Source organism: Glycine max, chromosome 2 (assembly GCF_000004515.6).
Source record: "Glycine max cultivar Williams 82 chromosome 2, Glycine_max_v4.0, whole genome shotgun sequence".
Classification (NCBI taxonomy): domain Eukaryota; kingdom Viridiplantae; phylum Streptophyta; class Magnoliopsida; order Fabales; family Fabaceae; genus Glycine; species Glycine max.
This window is the reverse complement of record NC_016089.4, coordinates 42,178,453-42,204,138: the sequence shown is the minus strand read 5'-3', so window position 1 is coordinate 42,204,138 and position 25,686 is coordinate 42,178,453. Positions and strand designations below refer to the sequence as shown.

Here is a 25,686-nt window from a genome sequence, read left to right as displayed (position 1 = left end):
TGTAAATGAAGGATGATAAGTTTAATTTTTATTAAAATATTTTTTTATTTTTCAATTCATTTTATATTTTTTACAGGACTAAAATAAAAAATTTGAAATTATTAGAAACAAAATTATAATTTAGTTTTTTTTATCAGAAAACACAATTAGTTTATTACATGATTTAATTAACTAAGCTCCAATAACCCTTTTTAGACTGCAAAACGCTAATAATTAAAGCGAGGGGAACAATAAACTCCCACGGTTACTTATTCAAATGCCTAGTGGCTCTTGATATTTTCTTCGCGTCCTCAAACCTCGTTCACACGTTTCATTCTCTCTCCCTCTCTTTCTCTCTCTGCGTACGGTCACACACTCTATTCGTAGCTTCAATTATCCGATGCAGGTCGCACATTCAACCTTCAATGCTTCGTTCTCTTTCTTTCTCCGATCCATCCATGGATTCCGATTCTCAGTTTCTCTGATTCTCTCGTCGAAATTCGTTTCCCGAACCGCATTCACGCGCCAACCTTGCTCGCTTCGCTTCTCTCGCGGCTTCGTGGATTCCGCTTTCATGGAACGAATTGCCGCGGTTTCTGTTCCGTTCTACAACAGCGAGAATTTTCCTTCTTCTGAATCCGTTTGGTTTCCAAAAAACCACGCGAAAAAGAGAGGTAAAAACCGAAGAACCAAAACGAAACGTTGATCTTAATTGCACCGAACCCTAACTGTTTCTCGATTTCTTCTCGTTTAGATTATTTTTAGCTATGATAAGAGTTGTTTTAGTTATCATCGTGGCGCCACGTGGTTCTTCTTATTGTCGTAAACTTACCGGTGCGTATTTTCATGTTATATAGGTTAGAGAATAGAGATGTTCTTTAATCTATACATGGAGCAATAATCGCTTTCGATTGAAACGTGCGTTTGGATCTCAGGTAACTTAGAATCTACATGTACGGTGTATGATAGATTAGGTTTAGTTTGAATGATTATATACGTTTTCGATAATTAGATGTGTTATTCTAGTTTCTTCTTTTGCAACTTTTAGTACAGTCTTATATACTTCAGTAGTCTACTTTGTTTGTTCGTTGCTTTGATTATATATATTTAAATTAGAGTTCCATCATTTTAACATAAAAAAATGACATTGCACAGCGTATTTAATTTAATTATCACTATCTCTCTTATTTGTTTATTTTTTTGGTATCTTTTCATATATACAACTTTTCATTACCCCTAATCGTAAACTTTACCCCGTCGAATGCCTTTATTTTTTTCCACTGGTTGCCCTTTCTTTCTTTTTACCCACTCACTGAGATGAGTATCGTGACACTGTCGGGGAATACTCCTTTGTGTCTTAACGGAGGTATTACAATCTATAGTTAATGACCTTTAGTTGTACCTAGGTTTTACAGTAAAAGTATAACCTCCTAGTTTGTGAATTGGTCAATGTTGCTAACTCTAGCATTGTCCTTGGAAGAAAAAAGGTGCTGACCGGATGAGTTATCTCTTGCAGTCCACACATGTCCAATCCAATTCTCTTCAAGTTGATGCAAATTACTGAGTGGCAATTTCTAAAGGAACAAACTGCTGTGGAATTCGATTGATATTTATAACAGAGTTTATGATTTTATCCGGGATTCTTTTCCTTAGTCACATTTAGTTCTACCGTGTGTTTGTAATTGACTTTCTTGTTTTACCTGTTTTTAGAGGAATGCTAGCAACACTTTCTCTAACACTTTGTTTCCAACACTCTCCTTATAATTGGCTGAAATTTATTGGAAATTGTATCACTTTTCATTTAATTATTCTTTCTTCATTTAGAAATGAGACCCACCAAAATTGATGATTTCCAACAAATTTCTGCCAATCACATAGAAAGTATTTTAAAAAGAGTGTCAAAGAGAGTGTTGCTACCATTTTATTTTTATGTTTTGTTTTCCTGGCATTGGGATGTAGGATAATGGGTTTGCAGACGTACGTGAGTTGTTTTATTTCCATATTCTCGACGTGTCAACTCTTGGTTTTTCAAATTGCATTTTATATAACACAATTATTCATAGTATGCCATCATGTAATATCATTACTTTTATTCCCAATTTCAATTTTAAAGTGATTTTTTTGTTTTTACTTTTTAAATCTCATTAAATAGTTTGATATATCCTCATCTTAGATTATTTAAACTTTTATGTGGGTAAATAAGTTAGAATCTGAGATGAAATAAGTCAATCTACAAAGCTTGTCCCTATGTTTGAAAACAACATAGATTTAAGCAACATTGCAAGAATTTTTAACTCACATTTGAGACAATGCCCACATACTTCGCATCTCTTGGAATGGTTAATTTTGGTTAATCTCATGTATAATTTACTCGAATCTTGTTTGATGGTAAGGGTGTATTTTGAATTTTTCATTTAGCACAACACAATACATATTGGTGATGTAGGACATTGTGAATATTTAGTTCAAAGAGACGCTTTACCATTCATGGTCATAGGAGAATGGTTTAGAGCATATATTTGGCTATGGATGCTCAAGAGTTTGAAGGCTATTATTAGAATTTGGACTTAGGGCCTAATTCAATCCCATAAAATCAGCTTGTAACTTGTAAGGTGAGGACTGTCCAAGCTTTAATGTAGGACATTGTGAATATTTAGTTCAAAGAGAGGCTATACTATTCAGAATCATAGGAGAATGATCTAGAGCATATTTGTTAATTTGGCTGAGTGCTCAAGAATTTGAAGGCAATTATTAGAATTTGGGCTTAAGGCCTAACTCAATCCCATAAAACTAGCTTGTAACTTGTAAGGTGAGGACTAACCAAGCTTTATTTAAGCAATATCTCTAGTTGATGTGGACCAAACCACCACCCTTGAGGCTTCAATTAAGGCAGCCCTAAAGATGTCGCAACTAAGGTGGGCTAGGGGTGACTACAGTTAAAGCCACTTTCCAACACTCCTTCACACCCGAGGTATCCGCCTGGAGTGTGCAAATGCTAGTGGTCCAACACTAGATCTAAGATAGGTTTTGATACCATCTTAAAATTTGGGTTAAGGCCTAACTTCACCCCACAAAACCAGCCTGTAAGATGAGAACTGCCTAAGCTTTATAAGGTATATTTAAGCTACATCTCTAGTCAATGTGGGGCTAAACCACCGCATTTGTGGTTGCAATTAAGCATTGTTGTTAAATGACGACGCCATGGTCACCATGGCAAAATGGCATGACGGATTTTTTGCCAACCGCCATAGACAATATTTGAAAGGAGGCTTGCTAATTGCTATGGTGGTGCCGTAAGCCGCAATGGCATGTTTATGTGGCAAAATTTTGGCTTTCCGCCATTGATAATACTACAATTAAGGCAGCTCCCAAAAGAGGCCGCAACTAAGGCGAGCTAAGGGTGACCGCAATTGAGGCGATTTTCCAACAACAATTAATTTTGATTTTGGGAAAATATTGGTGGATATTTTTAACTTGAAGCCAATATTTTTTAAAAGATGTTTTCAAGACCATTGAATGCTTTAACTGTGAAAACTAGTGAAAGGGTGTAAGGTGAGTTCAAAGAGAGCAATATCAAATAGTCTGTTATTGTTTTCCTTGATCAATTACAAATTTCTAAAATAACCATGATAGAACTGCTTGTGGTTCAATAAAAAATATCTTAGAATTTGAGTTTTGGCCTAACTCAACATCAAACGTTAGCTCATGGAGGAAAGGTTGTTCCCTACATATACTATTTGACCCATTCCTTTAACCTTTAGTCTGGCAAGCTTAATGAATAATGATAGATCACACTATGTTCACACACACACACACACTACTTAATCAAAGAGCTATTAGAAATTTGACAAAGTTTCCCCTTTATTTTCAATGTCTCAAATAACAAATTCTTGCCAATCACACAACTAAATGTACTAGATTCTATCACCCAAGTCTTGCATCATTCTCATACAATGATTATCATGAGTTCTCAAAAGATAGCAGCTATAATGTACTAACTCTGACTGACCAACTACAATCCAAAAAGAAAAGGAGAAATCCTATACCTATAGCTCCATCATGTTGAAGTCAACAATTAGTAGTTGCCTCTAAAAATAGAATCCTACCAAAATATGAGAGAACTCCTTGGCAAACCTACAAATCCCAGTAAAAATCTTCTTGGCAACCTATGTATTTGAAGAATAGGGAAAGAAAATGGGGTGAGTCATGGAGACTAAATGAGAGCCTGATAAATAAAGTGGATAGGAAGTAGAAGCAAGCAAGCATCACATAAGTTTTCACATTTAAATATGAATTTAAGGTAACAAAGAGAGGAAAGAAATATAAGGTACAAGCTATATAACTTTTTAAAGTCAATGCTTCTCCTTGAGGCAACTCATTCATGGTCATAAATATAACTCAAAGCTAGTGTTATCAATTTTCTGTACAACTCATACTGTGAATTTGTAGTGGTTACATATGAAGAACTATATCAATACAAAAATGAGGAAACAATCTCTACTGGTTATGGCATATATCATGCATTTGACATGTTAGAGGGCATGTCTCATTTGATATCTAATCATGGTATTTGCACATAGGCTACATTATCTTTTTGTTGCAACAAACAGTATTCCATCATTTATACCATTGGCACTAGGCCCATAAATCATATTATCTCTCAGTTAAAGCAAACAGTATCCTTAGGACTACAAGTATTTAGCTTGTTGGCTTACATTCTCTCTTTGTTGCAGCAAATTGTGTCCCATTATAGAACCCACAATGAAAACACAATCAAATATATCATGAGAAGTAAAATTACATCAAGCCGCCAAGATTATAGTCTATCATTCTAGCTTGAATCTTGCATCATTCAGTTCAATTTAATCACAATTTACTTTCAAATTTTTACTTGTTCAATCGTACATGAATTCATCACTACCACCATTTTAATCATTCTATACTCATATTAAGAGCACTACTGTGAAGAAACAATGTTTAAACACCAAGCTGAGGTTGTAAAATTGTTAAAGGGAATTATCATAATGAAATTTGTTTCTCTGTATATTATATATGATATATGATATGATATGAAAATATGCATATATTTTCTACTTATAACCAAGTTCTAGATTAAAATATTTTTCATTTTTATGAATGTGAATAGTGAATAATTAGTGTTCAATCAGTCTGTTTTGTGTTTGTATTTTTCTGCCTCTTACATCCCCTTGTTAATGTGCATTTCCTTGAAAGTTGGCATCTTAATATGTTATTTCCAATGAAAAATATATTTAGAATTGTCATATAAATAATACTTTGTTATTATATACAATAGCTGAACTTCCTAAATTTAGTATCAAGCTCACAACTTATACAATTTCTGATTTTTCTTTATTGAATTGAAAAGAGAACTGCAAAGCTCTTTCCTTAATTTTTCTCTATTTTGATTCTTAACTATTGCTGATAGGTATAATCAAGTTTGCCACTGATATACCTTAAAATTGTTCATTCTCTTAGTTTTCTCTACAAGCATGAAGTGATGATTTGCATCTAAATGATCTAATTTTGTTGGATTTTAGATATGAGCAAAGTTAGATTCTTTCTCATATTGATAGGAAAAAGATATCTTGTACTAAATTCTTTTATTGAATTGAGTTACTTGATTTTTTTTTTTTACTGTTATATATGTTGAAGCTCAGTAATTTAGTTGCTCTGACAATCATTTTAGAGAGCTATTGTTTTTTTTGCCCTTCTTGACTTATTTTGAAAAGACTTCATAACTATTGAAGCCTAACTCTGCCGCTGTTAGATTAAGATTCATGAATGATTATTTATTGAATATGTCCCCTTTTGTAAGAGTCCTTTGAGCTTGAACCATGGGCAATGTACAGACTTTACCTACATTGTGTTCAAACTTCAAATTCAACTTCTATTTAGAAGAATAGAAGTGGCAAGGATCAGACTATATACTATTTGGTCATATACATGTTTTGATACCATGTCTGCACTCTGCAGTGCTTTACAATAATAATTTCGTGTTGTGGCTGTGGAGGTCTGACTTCCATCATAGCTATACCCACGGAAGTTTGTTTGTCTATTGGTAGTGCTCTTTCCAATATTAATATTTTTTTTTTGCGTTTTCTTATTTAAAAAACAAGTGCTCAGTTAAGATAATTATGTTCATTTAATTGTTTGTAAGATGTAGACTATAATGATGGTTTTAGTTCTGATTCTCAATAGTCATGGTTGTAACTAAAAGTCTGTTTTAAAATGCATTAATGCAGTTCTATTTTTTAACGCATTAATGCAGTTCTATTTTTTTTAACGCATTAATGCAGTTCTATTTTTTAACGCATTAATGCAGTTCTATTTTTTTTAACGCATTAATGCAGTTCTATTTTTTAACGCATTAGATTCCTTTTTTAACGCATTAATGCAGTTCTATTTTTTTTCTTCTTTTCCTTTGTGGGGTGATATTAACCATTCATTTATGAACTATAAGTGAAAATTTGGTTGAGGGCTTGAGTTTATACATGGATGCATTGTAATTATTGTTTTTCTTGCATAGGCGTTTAGATTTATTTCACAGCAGTATTATATTTGTTCTGCTGGAATCCATATACACTTGATTGCAATGATTTTATATCTGTATTACTCACATCATGGTTGCTTTAATGTGACAGCTTCCACCCATTTGAAGTCCAGTAATAATTTTAACACAATAAAACAAGTAAAATGAATCACACATTTGTGCGGTTTGAAGAATTTCTTCCTTGATTTGAGTCTTAGTTTCTCATAAGATGCTTCATTGTTTCTTACATACATGCTAGGGTTGCTTTTACTTTTTCTAATAATTTCAAATTAAAATCTTTAAGCCAATTAGTCTGTGGTCTATATGCCACAACATTTATACGAAGACATCGAGGTTTAAATCTGAGTCCATTTTTCTTGATAGCAATTGTGAAACACACACATCCTGTATATGGATCAATGCAATTGCAATCTGCTGCAACAATCAAAACAAATCTGATATCAATGCTTTTGCATCATAAATATTGGCCTACCAATTAAATGATCGAAAGCTCATACCCCAATTTTGTAGTTCCTGAAGATGCCTTGTAGTGTTGTTGCTGTTGCTGTGGCTGGCTTAGCTGGAGATTCACAGGCACTTGCAAATCCTCTCCTATGCCTAGACCATTTGTCAGAACAGAATCTCTGTTTGTTTCGTTATCATCTTGTGTTCCATAGACCTGAGTTAGTAAAACTCTCTTAAAGTTCAGGATAAACAGAAAACAAGGTTGTCCTAATTAGGTTTGATCTGCCATCCAAACCACTACCTTCTTTTTCAATTCCATGTTTTCTTGACAAATTAGGTTTACCTTCTTATACAGTTCCACATTTTCTTGGTGTATGAGGTTTCCCTGCAGAAAATAAAAGCAATATTTTAATTAATAAATATTAAGATTATTAGTTTTTCTGTTTAAAGACTGACCTTTCGATTTAGCTCTTGTATTTCACCCATTAAAAGTTGATCCTGCATATGCCAATATTATGTTAACTATTATATCTTTTTCTTCAAATTTGAGCACTGCATTTTTTATAGTAAATACAAACCTTTTTCATTCGGACACCATGAAGGCTAATTTCTAATTGGTTCTCCAAATTTTGTAATTCTTTGACTGTCAAGCCTGACAGTTCTTCCCCCATCATTTTCCTGCTACATCAAACAAGAAGTAAAATGTGTGTATTGGAAATTTCAAACCTTAATAATTGATAGTTCACTATTGTTAAATTTATGTGTATCTTTGAGTGCATGGTTGCTTAGATTTTCTTTTTTACTTGGTTCAGAAGACAGCAGTGTGTCATGTCCTATCAAGCTGTCTCTCACCTAGCTTTTGTATTGTATATATGTGTTATTTGTAAGCAATGGGTGCCTGTGAGAGAAATTTCCTCACATATTCAAAATCAACTTGGCATCAGAGCGGGTAACGACCGCCGTCCGTCCACCGCCGTCTCCAGTCGTCATTTTCTCCAGTGAGACCTGGGTTGAGTGTGTCTTGAGGAGCGCGACTCACCCTTGCAAGTCGCGTGGCCAGAAGATCTGCCACGTGCTGCCACTAGCCAGTGCCAATTCTGGCATGTGACAGCCACGCGTCGCCCTCCCATTGCCGGAATCACGCCGGACCAACATCAATCGGTTCGTCGGTCTTGCCTGAGTGTGTTTCAGCCTTCGTTTTTCAGTTTTGACACTTGGAACGTGTCAGTCTTGTGCTTCCTGTTCTTTTTCTCCATTAGGGTTTCGTATTTTGATCTGAAATGGCTTCTTCCGGCCCTGTGTTCTCCTTTTCTGGAACCCCAACCATCACAACTACAAAACTAAACTGGAAAAATTATCTGTCTTGGTCTGCTTCAGTGGAGCTGTGGTTTCTCGGTCAAGGGTACCATGACCACTTGGAGAAAAGTGCTGATGCTGTTCCAAACGACAAGAGACCTGGGTGGGAGAAACTTGATTGTGCTGTACTATGACAATCGGTCGAGCCAGATGTTTTGGAGATCCTTAGATGATTCAAAACATGTCGCTCCTTTTGGAAGAAGGCCCAAGAGATCTTTGCCAATGATATTCAAAGCATGTTTGATGCAACCATGAAAGTTACGGCTCTCAAGCAAACCAGCCATGACATGATTGCACATATGGGAAAAGCTCGAGCAATAGTGGAAGAGCTGAAAAGGTTTCTTGTGGCTGATTCGTTGAAAGAGGTGAATAGAAAGCTGGACAAGTTTTACATGGTCCTTAGAGGAGCCTACACTCAAATTTTGATCATGTGCGTGATCAAGTTCTTGCTAGAGACCAAGTTCCGTCAATGGACTCTCTCATCACTAAACTTCTTCGTGTGCCTCATGTATTGAAGGATGAAAATCTCGCTGATGTTGTGGAAACATCAGTCATGGTTGCACCTCGTGGGAGAGGGGGACGCTGTAACAGTTCTTTTTCAAAAATTCCTCACTTTGTCACTGTAGCTAATGGTTCCAAAGTTGTGTCTCAAGGAAGTGGTCAAGTTTCGTTGTCTCCTTCGTTGAAGTTGAATTCTGTATTGTTTATTCCTCAACATCCCTATAATCTAATCTCATTAAGTCAGTTAACTCGTTTATTAAATTGCTCAGTAACCTTTAATGCTAATTCTTTTGTGATTCAAGAACATGGCACGGGTCAACTGATTGGAGAAGGACGTGAATCACGAGGACTTTACTACTTAGAATCCAACTTTCCTATGTCCTATTTTGCAACCTCAAAACCCAAACTTTTGCATGATCGTGTAGGTCTCCCAAGTCTACCAAAACTGAAAATGATGGTTTCTAGTCTTAAGAATCTTCGACTCTTAGAATGTGAGTCTTGTCAACTAGGAAAACATGTTAGGTCATCATTTTCTCAAATTGTACAAAGATGTAACTCAGCTTTTTCTACCATTCATTCTGATATTTGGGGGCCAAGTCGTGTTACATCTTTTGGTTTTTGATATTTTGTAACCTTTATTGATGAATTCAGTCATATTGTTCAACTTATTGGGTTGAAACGAAGTGAAGCTGATCATTCTGTTTTTTATTGTCATACATCCCTTGAAAAGTGTATTTATCTAATAGTTTATGTTGATGATATAATGATTACAGGAAATGATGCTACTAAGATTGTTCAGCTAAAGGAACACTTATTCAGCCATTTTTAGACCAAAGACCTGGGATATTTGAAGTATTTCCTTAGTATTGAGGTGGCTCAATCAGGAGATGGTGTTGTGATCTCTCAAAGAAAGTATGCTCTTGATATTCTGGAGGAAACAAGCATGCAAGATTGTAGACCTGTTGATAGCCCTATGGATCCAAATATGAAGCTCATGACAGATCATAGTGTAGTTTATCCTGACCCCGAGAGGTATAGGAGACTTGTGGTAAAACTCATTTATCTCACAATTACAAGACCTGATATTTCCTTTGCTGTTGGAGTGGTTAGCCAATTTATGTAAAATCCTCATGTTGATCATTGGAATGCTGTTATGCGTATTCTTAAATATCTAAAGAGAGCTCCTGGACAAGGATTGTTGTATGAAGACAAGGGTAACACACAAGTATCTGGGTATTGTGATGCAGATTGGGCTGGTTGTCCCATGGATAGGAGATGTACATCAGGATATTGTGTTTCCATTGGAGGGAATATTATTTCTTGGAAAAGCAAGAAGCAAACTGTTGTTGTTCGATCCAGTGCAGAGGCTGAATATTAATCTATGACTATGGTTACATGTGAACTTATGTGGATTAAACAATTTCTCCAAGAGTTGAAATTCTGTGAAGTGGTGCAAATGAAGTTATACTGTGATAATCAGGCCGCTCTTGACATTGCTTCAAACCTAGTCTTCCATGAGAGGACCAAACACATATAGATTGATTGTCATTTTATTCGGGAGAAGCTATTGTCCAAGGAGATTGTCACTGAGTTCATTAATTTTAATGATCAGCCAACAAATATTTTGACTAAGTTCTTAAGAGGAACTAGGATTCAGTCTATATGTTCCAAGCTTGGTGCATATGATTTATATGCTCCAGCTTGAGGGGGAGTCTTAAATTTATGTGTATCTTTGAGTGCATGGTTGCATAGATTTTCTGTTTTACTTGGTTCAGAAGACAACAGTGTGTCTTGTCCTATCAAGCTGTCTCTCACCTAGCTTTTGTATTGTATATATGTGTTATTTGAAAGCAATAAAGGGTGCCTGTGAGAGAAATTTCCTCACATATTCAAAATCAACTACTATAAAGGTTAGAGACAAATAGGACAATGGATAATACTCAAGAAAGTACTTTTTGTGTGTATTATTATATTTATTTGACAAAATTTAAGAGATGCTCAAGTTAGTCAATGTAATTATTTTATAATTATTAGACCATGTATTTCATAATAATAGTAGTAATAATAATAGAAAGGATTCACGTACTCCAGAAGTTATTCTTAATCACTTACTCCACTTATGAACTCTTTATAGAAGACTAATTTAATAAATCTGACTGTTAAGCCGTGTGATATAATCTGGATAAATGTATATACCTAATTTTAGAAAGATGACACATTCATGTGTATAATGTAATAGATGATATTTACTTATATTTTGTATATTTAATCTACTTATAAAAAAATAGATGAAAGTCAATGTTCGTAGATCATGCAATTCAATGAAGGAAAATACTCTAGGATGTACAGTAGCCAAATTGATTTCACACCCTCCTTTTCTTGCATCACTGTTTTGCGTAAATAAATGTCCCATTTTGCATCCTGTTCTGGTTAGGAAGTAATAAATGTTGATAGAACACCAATCGATAAACTAATAAAATACAATATTGAACACAGAACAACAATACAATTTGTATTTTGTGAGTAGTGTATTCTCTACTCACAAACTACAATTAATAACACAGTTGCCTAATTGCACAACTCTACTTGTGCAGTTATTTTCCTTGAATAACTGTCATTATGCAGTTTTCAATACAGAACTAATGCAAGATTATATACTCCCAATAATAACTGTCTACTATCCATCAATGTATATTTCTTTTCCATTTGGATTTTGGTTCCCATAATCCCTTCACATGTCAAAGAATTTTATAATCTGTATTGCATGAAAATTACCCCTAAAACATGTTTACTCATTATGATCTCTATAGCTTTCTTATGTTCATATGGAAAGTAGAAATTACTGAGAATGCTGAATGTGTCAAATACCTCACTAGTGACTTATTAATTACAGTCCTAAAATACTAGGGTAATTATCTTCTAAAATAGCTTCTTAATCACAAATCTTATTAACAGCTATACAAATAACTAAACTTGACTATCATAATAACATTTTAAATATGCTAATAAATCTAGACTGCTATTAAGAGCTCTTTTTAATGTTGATGGTTCTCTTAAACTTGTCTTTAGGATAAGCATATGTTGCTTTGATAAGGGTGTACCGGTGACTTTCTTGCAAATTGTGTAATTGTTGCCTTAACATTGCTGCCTCCCTTTGCCAAAACTAGAAATTGAAAGAAATAAAATAAGGTGTGATTAGATATTAGAGGAAGAGGAATCACCAGACATATATTCTTTTATCAGACATAATTTTTTTGGCTCCCATAATTATTTAAATGATACAAAACAATATGAAGTATGAACGGAACAACATAAGTTTATCTTCCACTTGTCACTTTATGAAGTGCTTAAAGACTGTTTAATGTACAATTCACATGCATGAATATTTCTGAACTTTTGGAAATTTTACAACTTTTGATTTTGGGACCTGATAAGTTATATATGATGTATTCACATGCATGAATATTTCTGAACTTTTGGAAATTTTACAACTTTTGATTTTGGGACCTGATAAGTTGTATATGATGTATTCTTGGGGCTTAAAATAGACATTGACATAAGTGATTTTACCATGGTCCAGTCCCTTAGATCTTATGTATAAAGGACCCTGAATCTGGCTGAAAACCCCCAGATTTTTTACTTCTTTTGAATAGTATTTTGCTAGAGAGAACCCAATGATCTTCAATAGTAGAAGTACTCAAGAACTTTTGTGAAAATTTCTGCACTATAATGTGTTCTCTATTTAGCAAATAGTTTATATTAACTGCTCTAAACTATCCATCCTAATAGTTCATATTGACTGCTCTAAACCATCCATCCTAATAGTTCATATTGACTGCTCTAAACTATCCATCCTAATAGAAATAAGTGTCCTGTACAGCAGACAAAATTTATACAAACTACTCATCCTAAGAAATAGCAATTGTGAACTTACTCAAACATAAGAAACCACCATACTAGCAGGTGGTAGTAACCTGCTGACACTAAATCATTTATTATCTAATAGTTAATACTGATAGTTTTGAATTGGCTCTTCGTTTTCTTTAGCTTATAAACCTTGGCAAAAGGAAGGACTACTTTAGCAGTTGATGGGTTATATAACAGATAACAAAATAACACAGCAAAAGAATGGACAATCTGTAATTATATTGATGGAAGAAATGACAAATTACAGATAAAAAAAAGATAGAATGTATTGATAGTGATAGCTATCAACCCAAGCACTAACGGCTTCCCTCACCTCAAGATGATCTCATTTCTCTCTCCCAATCCCAAATTCTATCGTGATTATTCTCTCTTCCCTCCGCACACTAAATACTAACTACTTCACGTGCTCCTCATCACCCTTTTTGCCAGCTCATCATCTTTCATTCCCTTCCCATGTTTCCTCTTGTAAACTCTCCAAACCTGGGGCTTATAATTCTCCTCAAGGCCCACTTCATTATTTTTGTTTCTATCAGCAGTCAAGTTTAGTTGATCAGAAACCAAAAAAATATTCTCTACTAAAATTATTTCTTTCTGAATATTGTATTATATTGGCATCAATTTTATTTATTTTTGGTTTCTGGGTAGTGCCGCCGTCCTGCTCTTTTTCTGGCATTGCTTTTTTTCTCCTCTGCTTTGGTGCTGCCGTTCCTTTGCCACCACTGCTGTGCCACTGTCCACTCTTTCTAGCTGCCGTCAACATTGTCATGCTTGCCCCATTGTGTTCTACCTCGTTTTGTGCTTTCTTTGCCCATTCCGGGGCACCCTTTGAAGTTTCCCTTTGTTTCTCACTGTTACAGGTTGTCTCTATTTCTTTTGGGTTGACCCATGGTTTCCTCTGCCCTTCCTAAGGCTGACCCTCCTATTTTCACCAACTATGTATATGTTTGGATCATCAGAGGGGCAATCCGGATGTTAGAGAAGCAACAATACCCATGCTTCTACGGCGAAGCAGCCTCAGAATTCGTGCTACTGCAAGTCTACCAGAGAACCGAACACACGCTATGTCCCTGCCCAAAAATCTCTATGGGCAAGTTGGATGGGGCCAACTATGACACTTGGGCTTCTCACATCAAGCTTTGGCTTAAGGGTGAAGGCTATGTTGATCACTGACCACAAATGTTCTCTATACCGTAAGAATTTGTAGTCAAGAACTTGATTAAAGAGCTTGATGAAATAGGGGGTGATTTTAATTGGAGTGTAGAGGAAGGAAAAGCTTGTTGATGAGATGGGTAGCAACAATGAATGCATGATCCCAAAAGCAAAATGGAAGACTAGCTTGCTAAAAGAGTGAGCTCTGTCTCTACTATGTCTATGGTTTATTTCAACAGAAACCATTTGGTGGCATGTGTGTGAATGTGTGATCAGATAAGTTTTTAGATGAGTTATGATTTTCTAGGTATTTTGAGTAAGGTTGAAACTCTCCTCCCCAATCTGTGTGAAGCTGTAACTCAACTCTTGAATTGAGAAAACATTGTTTAATTTTTTTTTAAAATGAAAAGTTCAATAATACGTGTGTCAACATGTGAGGAATAAACATAATCACTTGATGACTTAATTGGGGTAGGTTTCCCCGCAAATTCCAAAAGATAAGTTCAAGAGAGGATTTTTAAATAGTTGTAGAATCAGATGATGTAAGGTGATGTGCCTTGCCAAGCAACATGAAGAGCAAAACTCAAGTGCAAATTTATTAGGTAAAGAGATATTACAATCTTTGAGATCCATCTTAGGTGCCCTTTTGTTAGGATGACCTAATAAAAAATGTCATATGCTATTCAAAGAAGATGAAACATCAAGTTAGGAAGAACAATTAATAATTGTTTACAGTATCAGAACTTGAAATTGAAACATGTAGACTTGGTACAAAATTACTTGAGATAGTAGAGTTCATTCATGGTGTATGTAGGAGATTGTTGAACACATAAAGGCCATCCTTCCCAAGTGTTCGTTTCAAGAGGACTTCATGAAATTATTTTTAAGACAATGTTGGATGAAATTTAAAGAGAACTGAATTGTCCCTAGCAAATTGACTATGGCTCTTTTGTGACGCAAGGAACAAGGTTGTTAAAACTGAGTGAGGTGTGTGGTTTGTAAGGAGAATGAAATGACGTGGAGTCATTTAAGTGATTGACACACCTTCATCATTACCCTTGAAAATATGGTCAGACCCTCATAGCGGATTGTTTTCCATCAAGCTTTCTGGTTGTGGTGTAACATGCTGTGTTGCACTAGACTCACGATACCAAACTTAGGAGGTGTTTGTTTCACGGTATAATTTTGCATTCTCGGGAATATTATGTAATTGTAGAAAAATTAAACAAGTAAAAAAGAAATATAGTAGAATGTAGTAGGAATATGTATTTATTGTAGAAAATAACTTTCATTCTCATGTAGACATGGGAATGTGAGATACCCACCCCTCCTCATGGGAACAAAATTTGCTTGAAACATGAAGAGGTAACTTTCCTAGGAATACAGCATACCCAAGAATATATTTTCATAACCTTGTAGCAAACACGGGTTTATGTATTCCCACCCTCATATTCTTGGGAATGAAAGAAACACGACTTGAAACAAACCCCTCCTTAGTTGTTGGTTGAACTTCCACCTTCGAGTAGAGCCAAACTACCTGCTCGTAGGGACCATTGGAGTGTGAGGATTGTGGATCGTTGAAAGCTGTATGTGCTTTTATTTCAAATTTCAAATAAATATTCTAGATTTAAAAGCTTCATGTTGGTAGTTAAGAACAAAATCAGATTAAATCTAATTTCATTCTGCCTTCAAAAAAAAAAAAATCTAATTTGATTCTCCCTTATTTTCTCCCTATATTATCCTTGTATTTATTTTGGAATCAAGGTGGTTAGGATCTCTTCTAGCCAACTCTACCCGTATAACTCCAACGTAATTCTAATCAATATTTATTTTGTAATCAGGGTGCTTGTGGAGGGGAAGCAAACCTAAGCCTTTCCAGTGAAGTGCTTCAATCCACACAACCCATGTTCGTATTTCATTCTACAAGCTGCACTTCCCAACCCTACCTTTGGTTGTGGAGTTTCATCCGAGAAGAAAGGCAGCAATGGAAGTCACTGAAATATCATTTCTTTCAGAGTGCTTAACTGGCATCATGGCTTTTTAATTGTGTTATGCTTTGGCCAAAATGGATATCTGTAGATAAGAGTGGTAAACATTTTACTTTTTTGGTGTATATAACCATGCCAACGTAGAACTGAGACATCCTGTTAAGTTCCTGCTTTTATTTTACTAAACACACTGGGTGCTAGGTTCTCAATTTGTCAGGTAGGTGTTGGTAGATTTTAGAACATTCTGTTGCATTCTACCCCTTCAAAGAGTTTGCCATGGTCTACTGAAACCTGAATTTCAGAAAAGAATGGCTGGGAGGAAGTGCTCCAAATTGATTTGCTTATTTTTCGACTGCTGCCCCAAAATAAAGTTTTTTCTTGAACTTGAAAATTGTGGTGTCTTAATTCATCAATACTCTGGAAAAAAAATTAACTAACAAAACTTGAGGATGCAAATATTACATTACAAATGATATTTTTTCAGTCATTTCTTTTTTCACATTCAGGCATTTCTAATGTTCTATGGAATTACATATCTCCTAAGTAATTCATGTGTAGATTGTAAACTCCCATGCATATATTGGCGCAAGATATTTATAATAACTACCTTAATTTCAGAGGCTGAACTCCCAAGTTGACAAGGTTCTTCTTTTGATTTGCTGTATCGGTCCATTACTGATTTCATGCTGGAAAAAGTCATTCAAAATCGAAATGCGTCAGATATGTGCTCTGTTGACTGTAACATTCAGCGAAAGCAATTAGATTCATCCTATGCAGATTGTAGGAAGAAATATTTATACCTCAATAATCTTTTATCAATTATAAAGTTGTTCACAGGTCTTAGGAATAAGATTCGGGGATAGAATGCTTTAATTGATGTAGTAATTATATCCGGTCTTTAGTGTGGAACTTCAGAATTACTACCTCTCTCTTATTTAGTATCTAATAGGAGGAGTGTTTGGAATACTATCTAACACTTCTTAAACACAGTTCCTCTTAATGTATATTAAAAATTATAAAATTACAAAAAAATCATTGAAAAAGTGTAAAACTCACAATTTTTATGATTTTTAATAAATTTTAATCAATAAATAATTAGAATTAGAATGAATAAGTTCAAATTTCGAGTACCCCTGAGGGTTGATTTCAAAGCCAATGGTCAAATAACTAAAAGAATTACCAAGTTCAAATTTACAATGGATTGGATTATGTTATTAAACAAGACTGAGTTACTAAAATTTACTGAGTATGTTTCGAAAGATATTTGCCTTGCTTAGAAGCGTAATATTTTTACCTTCATGTTTTTTTTTTTTCATGAAAGGTTGATTTTTGTTGCACAAGTTAAAGGGAAATGTAGAAAAACTTTTTGATTTAGTGAGAATCTTCTATCTCACCTAATTTCCTCTCAGAAACATGCAGTACCTTGAGATGATTTTCTATCAACAATATATCCAACGTAATTTGTATCTATACACACTTTAATGGATAATGTATTAGCTTGAAATGTAGGCCAATGAGAAATTTTTTCTCGGTGAACTCTACCAATGTAGCAGAGTCACATGTCATCTTCAAACTCTTGTATTGGTCCAACTCAATCCATAACCCATTTAAGGTTTCGTAGTAGTCTATCGTCGAGAGGCTTCCCTGCCTAGTATTAAATACCTCTTTTGATTTTATAGCAAGCAACAACATCCTTCTTTGTGTAATATGTCTAGGTTAGGTTCTCCCAAATTTTTCGATGGAGTGGAGAGGGATATACAATTCTAGCTAATTTTCAAAGTCAGAGAATGCCATAGCCAAGTCTTAAAAAGGAAATCTTCATCATCCAAAGCTTTAAACTTTGGGTTAGCTTTGGCTGAAACATTTGGCACACTATGATTAGTAACTATAGTCTAGGGTTGCGACAAAATAAAAATCGATGTTTGAATTCGATTTCCCCAACGTGTCTTTATTTGTTTTCACTTTTTTGTAACCATTCCTTCATTTACCCTTTCTTTTAGATACTACCATCCAATATGTTTCGTAACTGTAGGAACAACTATTATATTATACTCTTGGTTTTTCGCTTAATTAATTGCACCTCCATCAACTGGACCACTTCCTATTCTGGTGGATGATGAGGATTCAATCGACGCTCCTTGCCCGGGGGCAGGAGCAGGAGAAGATCGACAATTTCAAAAGACCCAGTCATAACAACCGTACTTGTACCTTGCCAACAATAGGTTTATCTAAATCAATCTCCACACAAACTCTTGCAAATCGCCCTTACTGCACATTCAGAAACATTCACTTTGATTGGTTTTCCAATAATGGTTCCCATAAAAAAAAGCTAGAAGAAAAGTTTCATCATAACAAATCATGTTAGGACTCGGGAAGCAAATCCAAACCATAGTCCTATCACCTCTAGTAGTGATCAAACAACATCTATGGTCAACCAGCCACAACCTTTTTTTGTTTTATTTAATATCAAATTTAACTATATGGTATACATTATCCATGTCCATTAATTTGAATCCCACTTTCGTCTTCCATAATCATGTGATCCTTCATCGTGGGAAAACCAATCGACTTACCCAATAACTTGACAATAAAGGCATTCTGCCATAGAGTACACAACTCTTGAAACAATGAAGGTTTCACCCTTAATCTTGGCAAGAAAGGATTACCTACCTCAAAATTCATATGAACAAACTTCTAAATGATAAGACCTTTGGCCTTGGTGGAAGAATTGGTTTTTGCCCACCACTTTATCTCTAAAGGATACCAGAAGGCCAAATTTGGTGGTCTCTCTACGCAGGTTGGGGAGGCAAAAGAACTTCCTATCTATATTATATATACATCAAGCATATCAATTTACACAATATGTAAGCATTTTCATTTTGTTCCATTGAAGTTTAGCCGAACTAAGTCTTACGGACTTACTAGGGTCAAAAGATGTTTCATGACTCAAAAGAGTACTTATAGATGGTCCACCATCATATCCTTGTATCCATAAAAAAATTATTCAAATTCACATTTTTGTAAGATAAGTCTAATTCTTATCAACTAAATCAACTTTTGTTGGCATTATTAATTTTATTTAATTGATTCAAAACCTCAGTATTTTTTTTATGCAAAAACCTCAGTAATTAGTATAGTACTTATTTGATTATATATATATTCTTGATAAAGAACTATTATATTAAGTAACATGATAATTATGAAGAGTAAATTTTGACTATTTAATCTTACATGAATATTAAAATTAAAATTATTAAAATTTACATGGCAATTTAATTAAGAAAAATCGTATAATTTTTTATGTAAGATTGTTTATATTGCTATTTAATTTAATTATAGATTCTTTATTGTTTAAGATCAGGGGCAGATTCAAGAGGCTCAACCGTGAAACCTGACCCCGTCCCTTTCAAAAATGTATATATAATACCGTAAAATATATGTTATTATATACATTGTGTAAAAAAATAATATTATATGCATACTATATGAATATTTTTATATTATAAATATATACATTATGTGTATTTTTGTTTATGAATCTTATGATTCTATCTCCTTTTTTGAAAACCAAATGTGGAATATTTGAGCTTTCATCTATATGTGATTTTCCATTCATTTATTCTAAATATAATTTTTATATATTTTGACTATTTGGATATATTTCTTTATGAATACTTATGTATTTCAACTCTTGGAGAAATTAGATGAGAGAAGTTTTATAAATAAATTAAAGTTGAGAAGTTTATTTTAACTTATTATAAGAATTTGTTTTTCTCTTTCTATAAGTGTATATAAATAAGTTTGTTCAGACAAAAATTTTTAATTTAATTGTTGGAAATAATTCAAGTCTCACATCGACGAAAAGTAATATTACGTTGTTGTTAACGTCTCAAGCTCAAGAAGTGCTTGGCATGAGAGGGTGTGTTGAAAATAATTCAAGTCTCACATTGACTAAAAGTAATTTTACATTAGAATATACAACTGAGGGATAATCCTCACCTCTTGAATTAACTTTTGAGATTGAGTTAGGCCTATCACATTATTCATTTTAAGATTAACTTACCCAAAATAAGAAGATGTACTAGAAAAGTCTTGAAAAATATTACTTCCCGTAAAGGAAAGAAGAAAAGCTGTAGATTTAACTGACATTTATCCACCAGAATAATTTATCTGTTAGAAATTTAGATGCGGGTTTATTTGCTAAAATGATTTAACTTAGAATGACAATGCAGAAAACAGTAAAAATAAAATAATTTTGAAGTATATTTTTGAATTCTAATCCACAGATTCATAATTGAAATAAAGTGAGGTGGAAAAATCACAATTCAATAGAAGTATAAAATCATTCAAAGACTAAAGTGGTTTATCATCTAGTTTTTTTTTTTTTCTTTCAAACGTAGCCATGCATAATTTTGTATTTAAGAAAGTTAAGCCGAAGTCTCTAATGAACGTCACGTAAACGTAAGAATGGAAACTTCACGAACGAGGAAATAAAGATATTTAATGGTGTAACATCTAAAGAACCTAGGCATAAATTAAGTGGGTGTCATTCAATGAACACTTCAATATACTAGCATATACTAAGAGAGGGAAAGAGAAAAAGAAAAGAGAAGTGTAATAATGATAAGTAACATATGATATGATAAAAATAAAAATAGTGTATGTTATACACATCTGTATATTATCAATCCACAAACAATTTCAAACATCTGATAAATGCATAAGTGAAAAACTTTAGTGTCCAAGGCTGTCACACTAATAATGACAAGAGTAATGCTATTCAACTAATCATCTTACAAATCCTCTTATTATCTTACAAAGAAAATATTAAATAAAACATTTTGGAATATCTTAAACAAATAAAACACATCCAATACTTTTTTTAAAAGGAAAACACAACCAATACTTACCAAAGAAGTATACTTCATAAGATACTCTTTCTAGCACATTTTTTTCCAATTTAATAGATTATATCTCTTTCTTAATTTTATAGTTTTTAATAAATTTAATTTATTTATAAAAAAGAACGAGTGTGATAAGAAAAATGTATATTAAAGAATATGTTTCTAGTATTATTCTACTTACTATAGAAGTAAAAGGGTTCATAGGAAGATATTATAGGATAATTTAAAATTTTTCTAATGACAAATTCACAATCATGTGACAATAGCACAAATTACTCATGAATCTCAAATATTGAGAAAGTTTAATTTTTCCATAAATTAAGAAACATGGTGAGTATTGTTTCCATTCAGCGTCTAGATAGAAGTGCATGTTTTTTTAGTTCGGATAACCCATAAACCCAAACACATTGATTCAGATTTTGACATTAATTGTTCTGTTCAAACTTCAAACTCATTTCAAACATGACGTCTTCAAACCTAATAACTTTTAGTTTGGACAATGAGTTTTTATTTTTAAACTCACGAACTCGATGACTTAACACGTTGACATATTGCTTTATTTTTTAATTATTTGTATATTTTTTGTTTATTAGTATTATTTACACCTTTTAGAAATTAAAATTTTAGAATATTCAACCTGTCATTGATCGGGTTGGATTGGTTTAAGTTTGGTAAAAAAAATATACAAACCTAATCCAAATTGAAATATTTTTATCAGGTTGTTAAGTAAATGGATTTAGTTAAATTCCGACACAACAAGATCCATACCTACACAACTCTGCTTCTATATTAATAGCTATATATATGACGCGCGTCCTGTGTCAATTTGAGATAAGTGTTGATGTAATAAGTTGGTTTTTTATATCAGTTTTGGAAAAACAAAGATAGCAAAATTGAAGAAGCGCGACACTAACCCTCGACCTCAACACCATGTGGACATATAAAATGAGCGAATGAGCGAATGTGCAATGTAGCTCCACATTAGCTTTCGCCCCAAAACCGCCGGTTACAAGCCATTCATCCAACCACTTGCAATTGCACAGGTATTGTTATCCATAGGGATGGAAATAGTGTGTTTTTTTTTTTCCACAGAAGGGGAGTGAAAATAGTTAAGACGGTTATTATTACTTAATTAGTCTACATCGATATCAAATTAGGCTATCAAACTTTTTTAGAAAATAATTTTGGTTAAGACTTTTATAAATTTTTTTTATTAAAAATATCCCATTTTAGATCATTTTTTATTGGTGTTGTTATTATATTACATAAATATAATGCATTAAAATAATATACTGTTATTTATTATTTTGAATTTTAAGCATGCATGTTTGACATTCACAAAAAATCAAATCTATAAATTTATTTATGATTATAATTTATAAATTACAAAATAGTCTTCTGAATAAATTATTTTGAAGATTATAATATTGGACATCAAAAATAGATTTCAATATCATAGAAACAAGTTAGACTCAACTCTTATTCCAAAATCTAACCTATCTATTTTTTAGTTTACAGTTTATTTTACTTAACTTTCGCGTTGACCTATTTAATACATCAAACCTATGTAAAAGTTTTAATATATAAAATAGGCTTTTAATTAAGTAATTAATAGGTTAAGTTAGATTTTAAAAATGACAAACTAAGTCTAAAAATCCTATAATAAGTAATAGGTCAGATTTAAACCTTGAATTTTTAAATTATTCATACTTATTTAAACAAAGTCTTATTCAAAAGCCTATTTTCATTTCTATCCATAAAAATAAATATTTTTTTCACATATCCTTCCAGATGGGAAGGTAGAAAAGTAAAAAATAAATAAAGTAATATATTTAATGAGTGAAACGAAAAAACAAAAAGGAGGAAAATGAGGTGTAAGATACTTGGGAATAATTTTTTTTGGTATTGATATATTATAAATAAATAAATTATTTGTAAATACCTCAATCCTATATTCCTATTATTTAACACTTAGTAAGAGGAAAAAAAAGAGAGAGAGAAATAGGGGTATAATAAATAATGTGTATAGATATGGAAAATCTTTACATATGATTACTTTACCTGATAAAAACCTAAAATAAAATTATATTCAGGTGTTCCAGTCAGATATATTTGGAAATGGAAGCCAACTTGCCCGTACTAATAGGTGATTTTCCATTATATTCAAGGTGAATTTAAACCAAGCATAGAAAGGTTGTCCGGGACAAGCTTATTTGCAAGTATAAATAACAAATAACTTGTTATTATTCAAAATTCCTTTGGAGATACAAATATGACCAAGTTTCAGAGGATAGAATGACACTGGCCGTTTACCTAAAGTTCAATATGTAACACACTAAACGACTCAGTTCACCAGATATATACAAGTTTATAGCTTTAGGAACTCAAACCTACACAACACTAAACACGATAGCTCATTCAACTTCCAACATGCTGTATATGATTCACAAGATGGATTCCTTATCTCACTGATAAGCATCTTACGGTCTTCTTCCAGAGACATTCCTTTCATTTTTATTTATAAGATTCAAATTTAAAATGATATTTTTTAATAACACTCAATCTATAATGTTCCTTATATAAATTATTTTTACACCAGAAATATTTCTCTTTAAAAAAATAAATATAATGTATTAATAAACTATTAGAAGAGTAGAAAGAAGCACTAATGGCAAAGATAATTTTAAAAAAATTATAAATTTAAGATAAATTTATTATTATTAATTATATTAGTTATTTTTTAAAACTTGATGAATTAAATAATTGAATCTTATATATAAAAATACAAAAAGTATAAAATTGATTGAGTGATTAAAAAAGAAAAAAAAAAGAAAAAATTCCAAGTTTGATCCTTCTTGTTAACAAATTATAATAACATTTGCCGATAACAGTAAACAAAATCTTATTGTATTGTTTTAGAACTAAACTTAAGTTTCCATCAATTCAATCAGTGTGGGCCTCTTCAGCACTTCACAAAAGTAATAAGATCACTCCACGCACCTATTCTTTTCATCCAACACAACTGTTCTAATTTCTAAAGCCACGGCATCTTTGAAGAAAACACCACTCCTTTACTCAACACAACTAAAGAGTCTTGTACCTTAGGACATAAGGAGACATTATAACCAAGGGATCGGATACGATTAATAAATATGATGAAGTTAAAATTAAATTATTTAAATATTATTTGAGTTTAAACCTTAACAAAAATATTCTAAATCAAACTTCCAAATTAGATAGGATTATTTTTTTTATGAACTACATAATTAAGACAAAAGAAAATAAGGAGAAATTATTACTATAGTATATATAATAACCAATAATAAGCGGTTTTATTACAATAATATTAATTAATTAACTATCTTGTCGCGTTTATATTAATAATAATCTCCAGCGAAAAACTAAAGAGAAGGGAACCCAAACCCAATAGTACTCGCCACTAACCGTAGAATTCAATAGCACTATCTCTATTGAGCATTTCTGCTACTGCTATATATTACTAACCGTACGAGTAAGCACCAGACACAATCCTTCTTCTAATTCTAAACCTTCTCCGTTTCAAAGAAAGCGCCACTGGTCCCTAACCTAACCAAGTGCTTTCGTTAATCGTTTCAGTTAATTCACTATAGGAATGGATTTTCAAATATTATATGCAATCATCAAGTGCAAAGTTTGTGTCTAATATCTTCGGAAACGAAGTAATAATGCGCGGTTATGAACAAACACAACACAAACAGCATTCAACATCGATAGCACAAATTTCGAAAGTCAAAATTGACGAAAAGAGAAAGAAAAACAGATCGATGAGTGAATAATCAAGTACCTGGAGCTGGCGAAATCGTAGAGTTTTCCGGTGCTGGAGAAGATCATAACTCCGACTTCAGCATCGCACAAGATCGCAAGCTCCTTCGCCTTCTTCAGCAAACCGTTCCTTCGCTTCGAGAACGTCACTTGCCTGCTCGTGGAATTGTCGATCCTCCTTATCACGATCTTACCTCTCCCCATACCAAACCCTAACAATCAGATCCTTCCGAACCAGAAATTCACTCGCTGCAAAACAGATCGAGAAACGATTAAACGAAACTTCAATTTGACGAAGAAAAAAAAAAGCGAAATCAAAAGAAGACGCGGTTGTTGCAAAAGCGAAGTAGAAGACGCGTTGATCCACATGCGGTAGTTAAGAAGAAAGAAGAAGAAGAAGAACGAATTGATTTTCCGAGAAAAACAGAGAGAATTTCAAAAAGAAAAAAACAAAAAAAAAACGGTGAAGAGGGAAGAAAGTAAAGAGAAAGAGTGATTACTGAGGAGCGCGTTGATTATAACAGACAAAGCGCTGGCTGAATGCGCATCAGCAGCACGAGCTAGCTGCTATATAAGGAAAGTGATGAAACCGCTTTTTTTGGCTGGTGCAGTGAAACCGCTGAATGGGGCCAATAAAAACCACTAGTGGTTTTCCTGAAGTGTCACGTGGCCCAATCAGATTCTCGTGCCCGAGAGATGATTCGCTCATTTTATATGTTCCTCGTTAGTCGTGCTGACCACCGGTGCTACGCTGACGCGTGGAGCTACGAATACGCATGCCGTAGATTGTACCGTAGTTGCTTTTTTGGGAAATGGCACTTCTTTCAAATAATCGCCAGGAATACGCTGTGTACCGCGAAAGTGCAATCGCAATTTTTTGTGCATTGTCTAATATGCCCTCATTCCGTTGTACATTTTGTACTTTGCACCGCCAAAATGCTTTTCGCGTGACTATTATAAATTTATAATGCATGTTCATTAAAATAAATAAATAAAATAGTAGTAATATATAATGCCTGTTGCGTCGATTTATATGTAATATACTAGAGTGAAGATACGTATGCCT

At 33.3% G+C, this 25,686-nt stretch overlaps 2 protein-coding genes across 17 annotated transcripts; one reads left to right on the top strand and one right to left on the bottom strand.

The window, feature by feature from the left end:
• Positions 1–223: 223 nt before the first annotated feature.
• Positions 224–16,259, top strand: LOC102662819 (uncharacterized). 4 transcript variants are annotated; one of them, XR_005887882.1, is made up of 4 exons: positions 269–653; positions 837–914; positions 9,625–9,883; positions 15,769–16,259. XR_005887882.1 is itself a non-coding variant. In XM_006575299.4 (2 exons), exons 1-2 carry the CDS (start codon positions 380–382, stop codon positions 15,807–15,809), a joined length of 315 nt encoding a protein of 104 aa, XP_006575362.1. In that variant the 5' UTR covers positions 224–379; the 3' UTR covers positions 15,810–16,259. The 4 variants fall into 4 exon arrangements, 1 of the variants encoding a protein (XP_006575362.1); XR_001385501.3 differs by lacking the exon at positions 15,769–16,259 and having other exon boundaries at positions 273–653; positions 9,625–10,746; XR_413278.4 differs by lacking the exon at positions 9,625–9,883 and having other exon boundaries at positions 276–653.
• LOC100778970 (MADS-box transcription factor 23) lies at positions 3,823–25,253 on the bottom strand. Of its 13 annotated transcripts, none has more exons than XM_041008165.1 (9): positions 25,121–25,253; positions 24,643–24,869; positions 16,523–16,601; positions 11,953–12,014; positions 7,573–7,675; positions 7,451–7,492; positions 7,296–7,379; positions 7,023–7,208; positions 3,823–4,145 (listed from the first exon to the last, which is right to left on the bottom strand). In XM_041008165.1, exons 2-8 carry the CDS (start codon positions 24,822–24,824, stop codon positions 7,026–7,028), a joined length of 735 nt encoding a protein of 244 aa, XP_040864099.1. In that variant the 5' UTR covers positions 24,825–24,869; positions 25,121–25,253; the 3' UTR covers positions 3,823–4,145; positions 7,023–7,025. The 13 variants fall into 13 exon arrangements, with proteins under 13 accessions (XP_040864099.1, XP_014624371.1, XP_014624379.1 ...); XM_014768885.2 differs by having other exon boundaries at positions 7,048–7,208; XM_014768893.2 differs by having other exon boundaries at positions 7,048–7,208; positions 7,338–7,379.
• Positions 25,254–25,686: the final 433 nt, after the last annotated feature.

Bases quoted from the DNA above. Each gene is read 5' to 3' on its own strand.
- LOC102662819 (XM_006575299.4), top strand. From the start codon at position 380: ATGCAGGTCGCACATTCAACCTTCAATGCTTCGTTCTCTTTCTTTCTC. The intron at 654-15,768 runs GTAAAAACCGAA...TTTTGTAATCAG, and splicing joins AAACCACGCGAAAAAGAGAG to GGTGCTTGTGGAGGGGAAGC.
- LOC100778970 (XM_014768885.2), bottom strand. From the start codon at position 24,824: ATGGGGAGAGGTAAGATCGTGATAAGGAGGATCGACAATTCCACGAGC. The intron at 7,209-7,295 runs GTAGTGGTTTGG...TTACTAACTCAG, and splicing joins ACATGGAATTGAAAAAGAAG to GTCTATGGAACACAAGATGA. The intron at 4,146-7,047 runs GTATGAGCTTTC...TCAAATACATAG, and splicing joins TCAGGAACTACAAAATTGGG to GTTGCCAAGAAGATTTTTAC.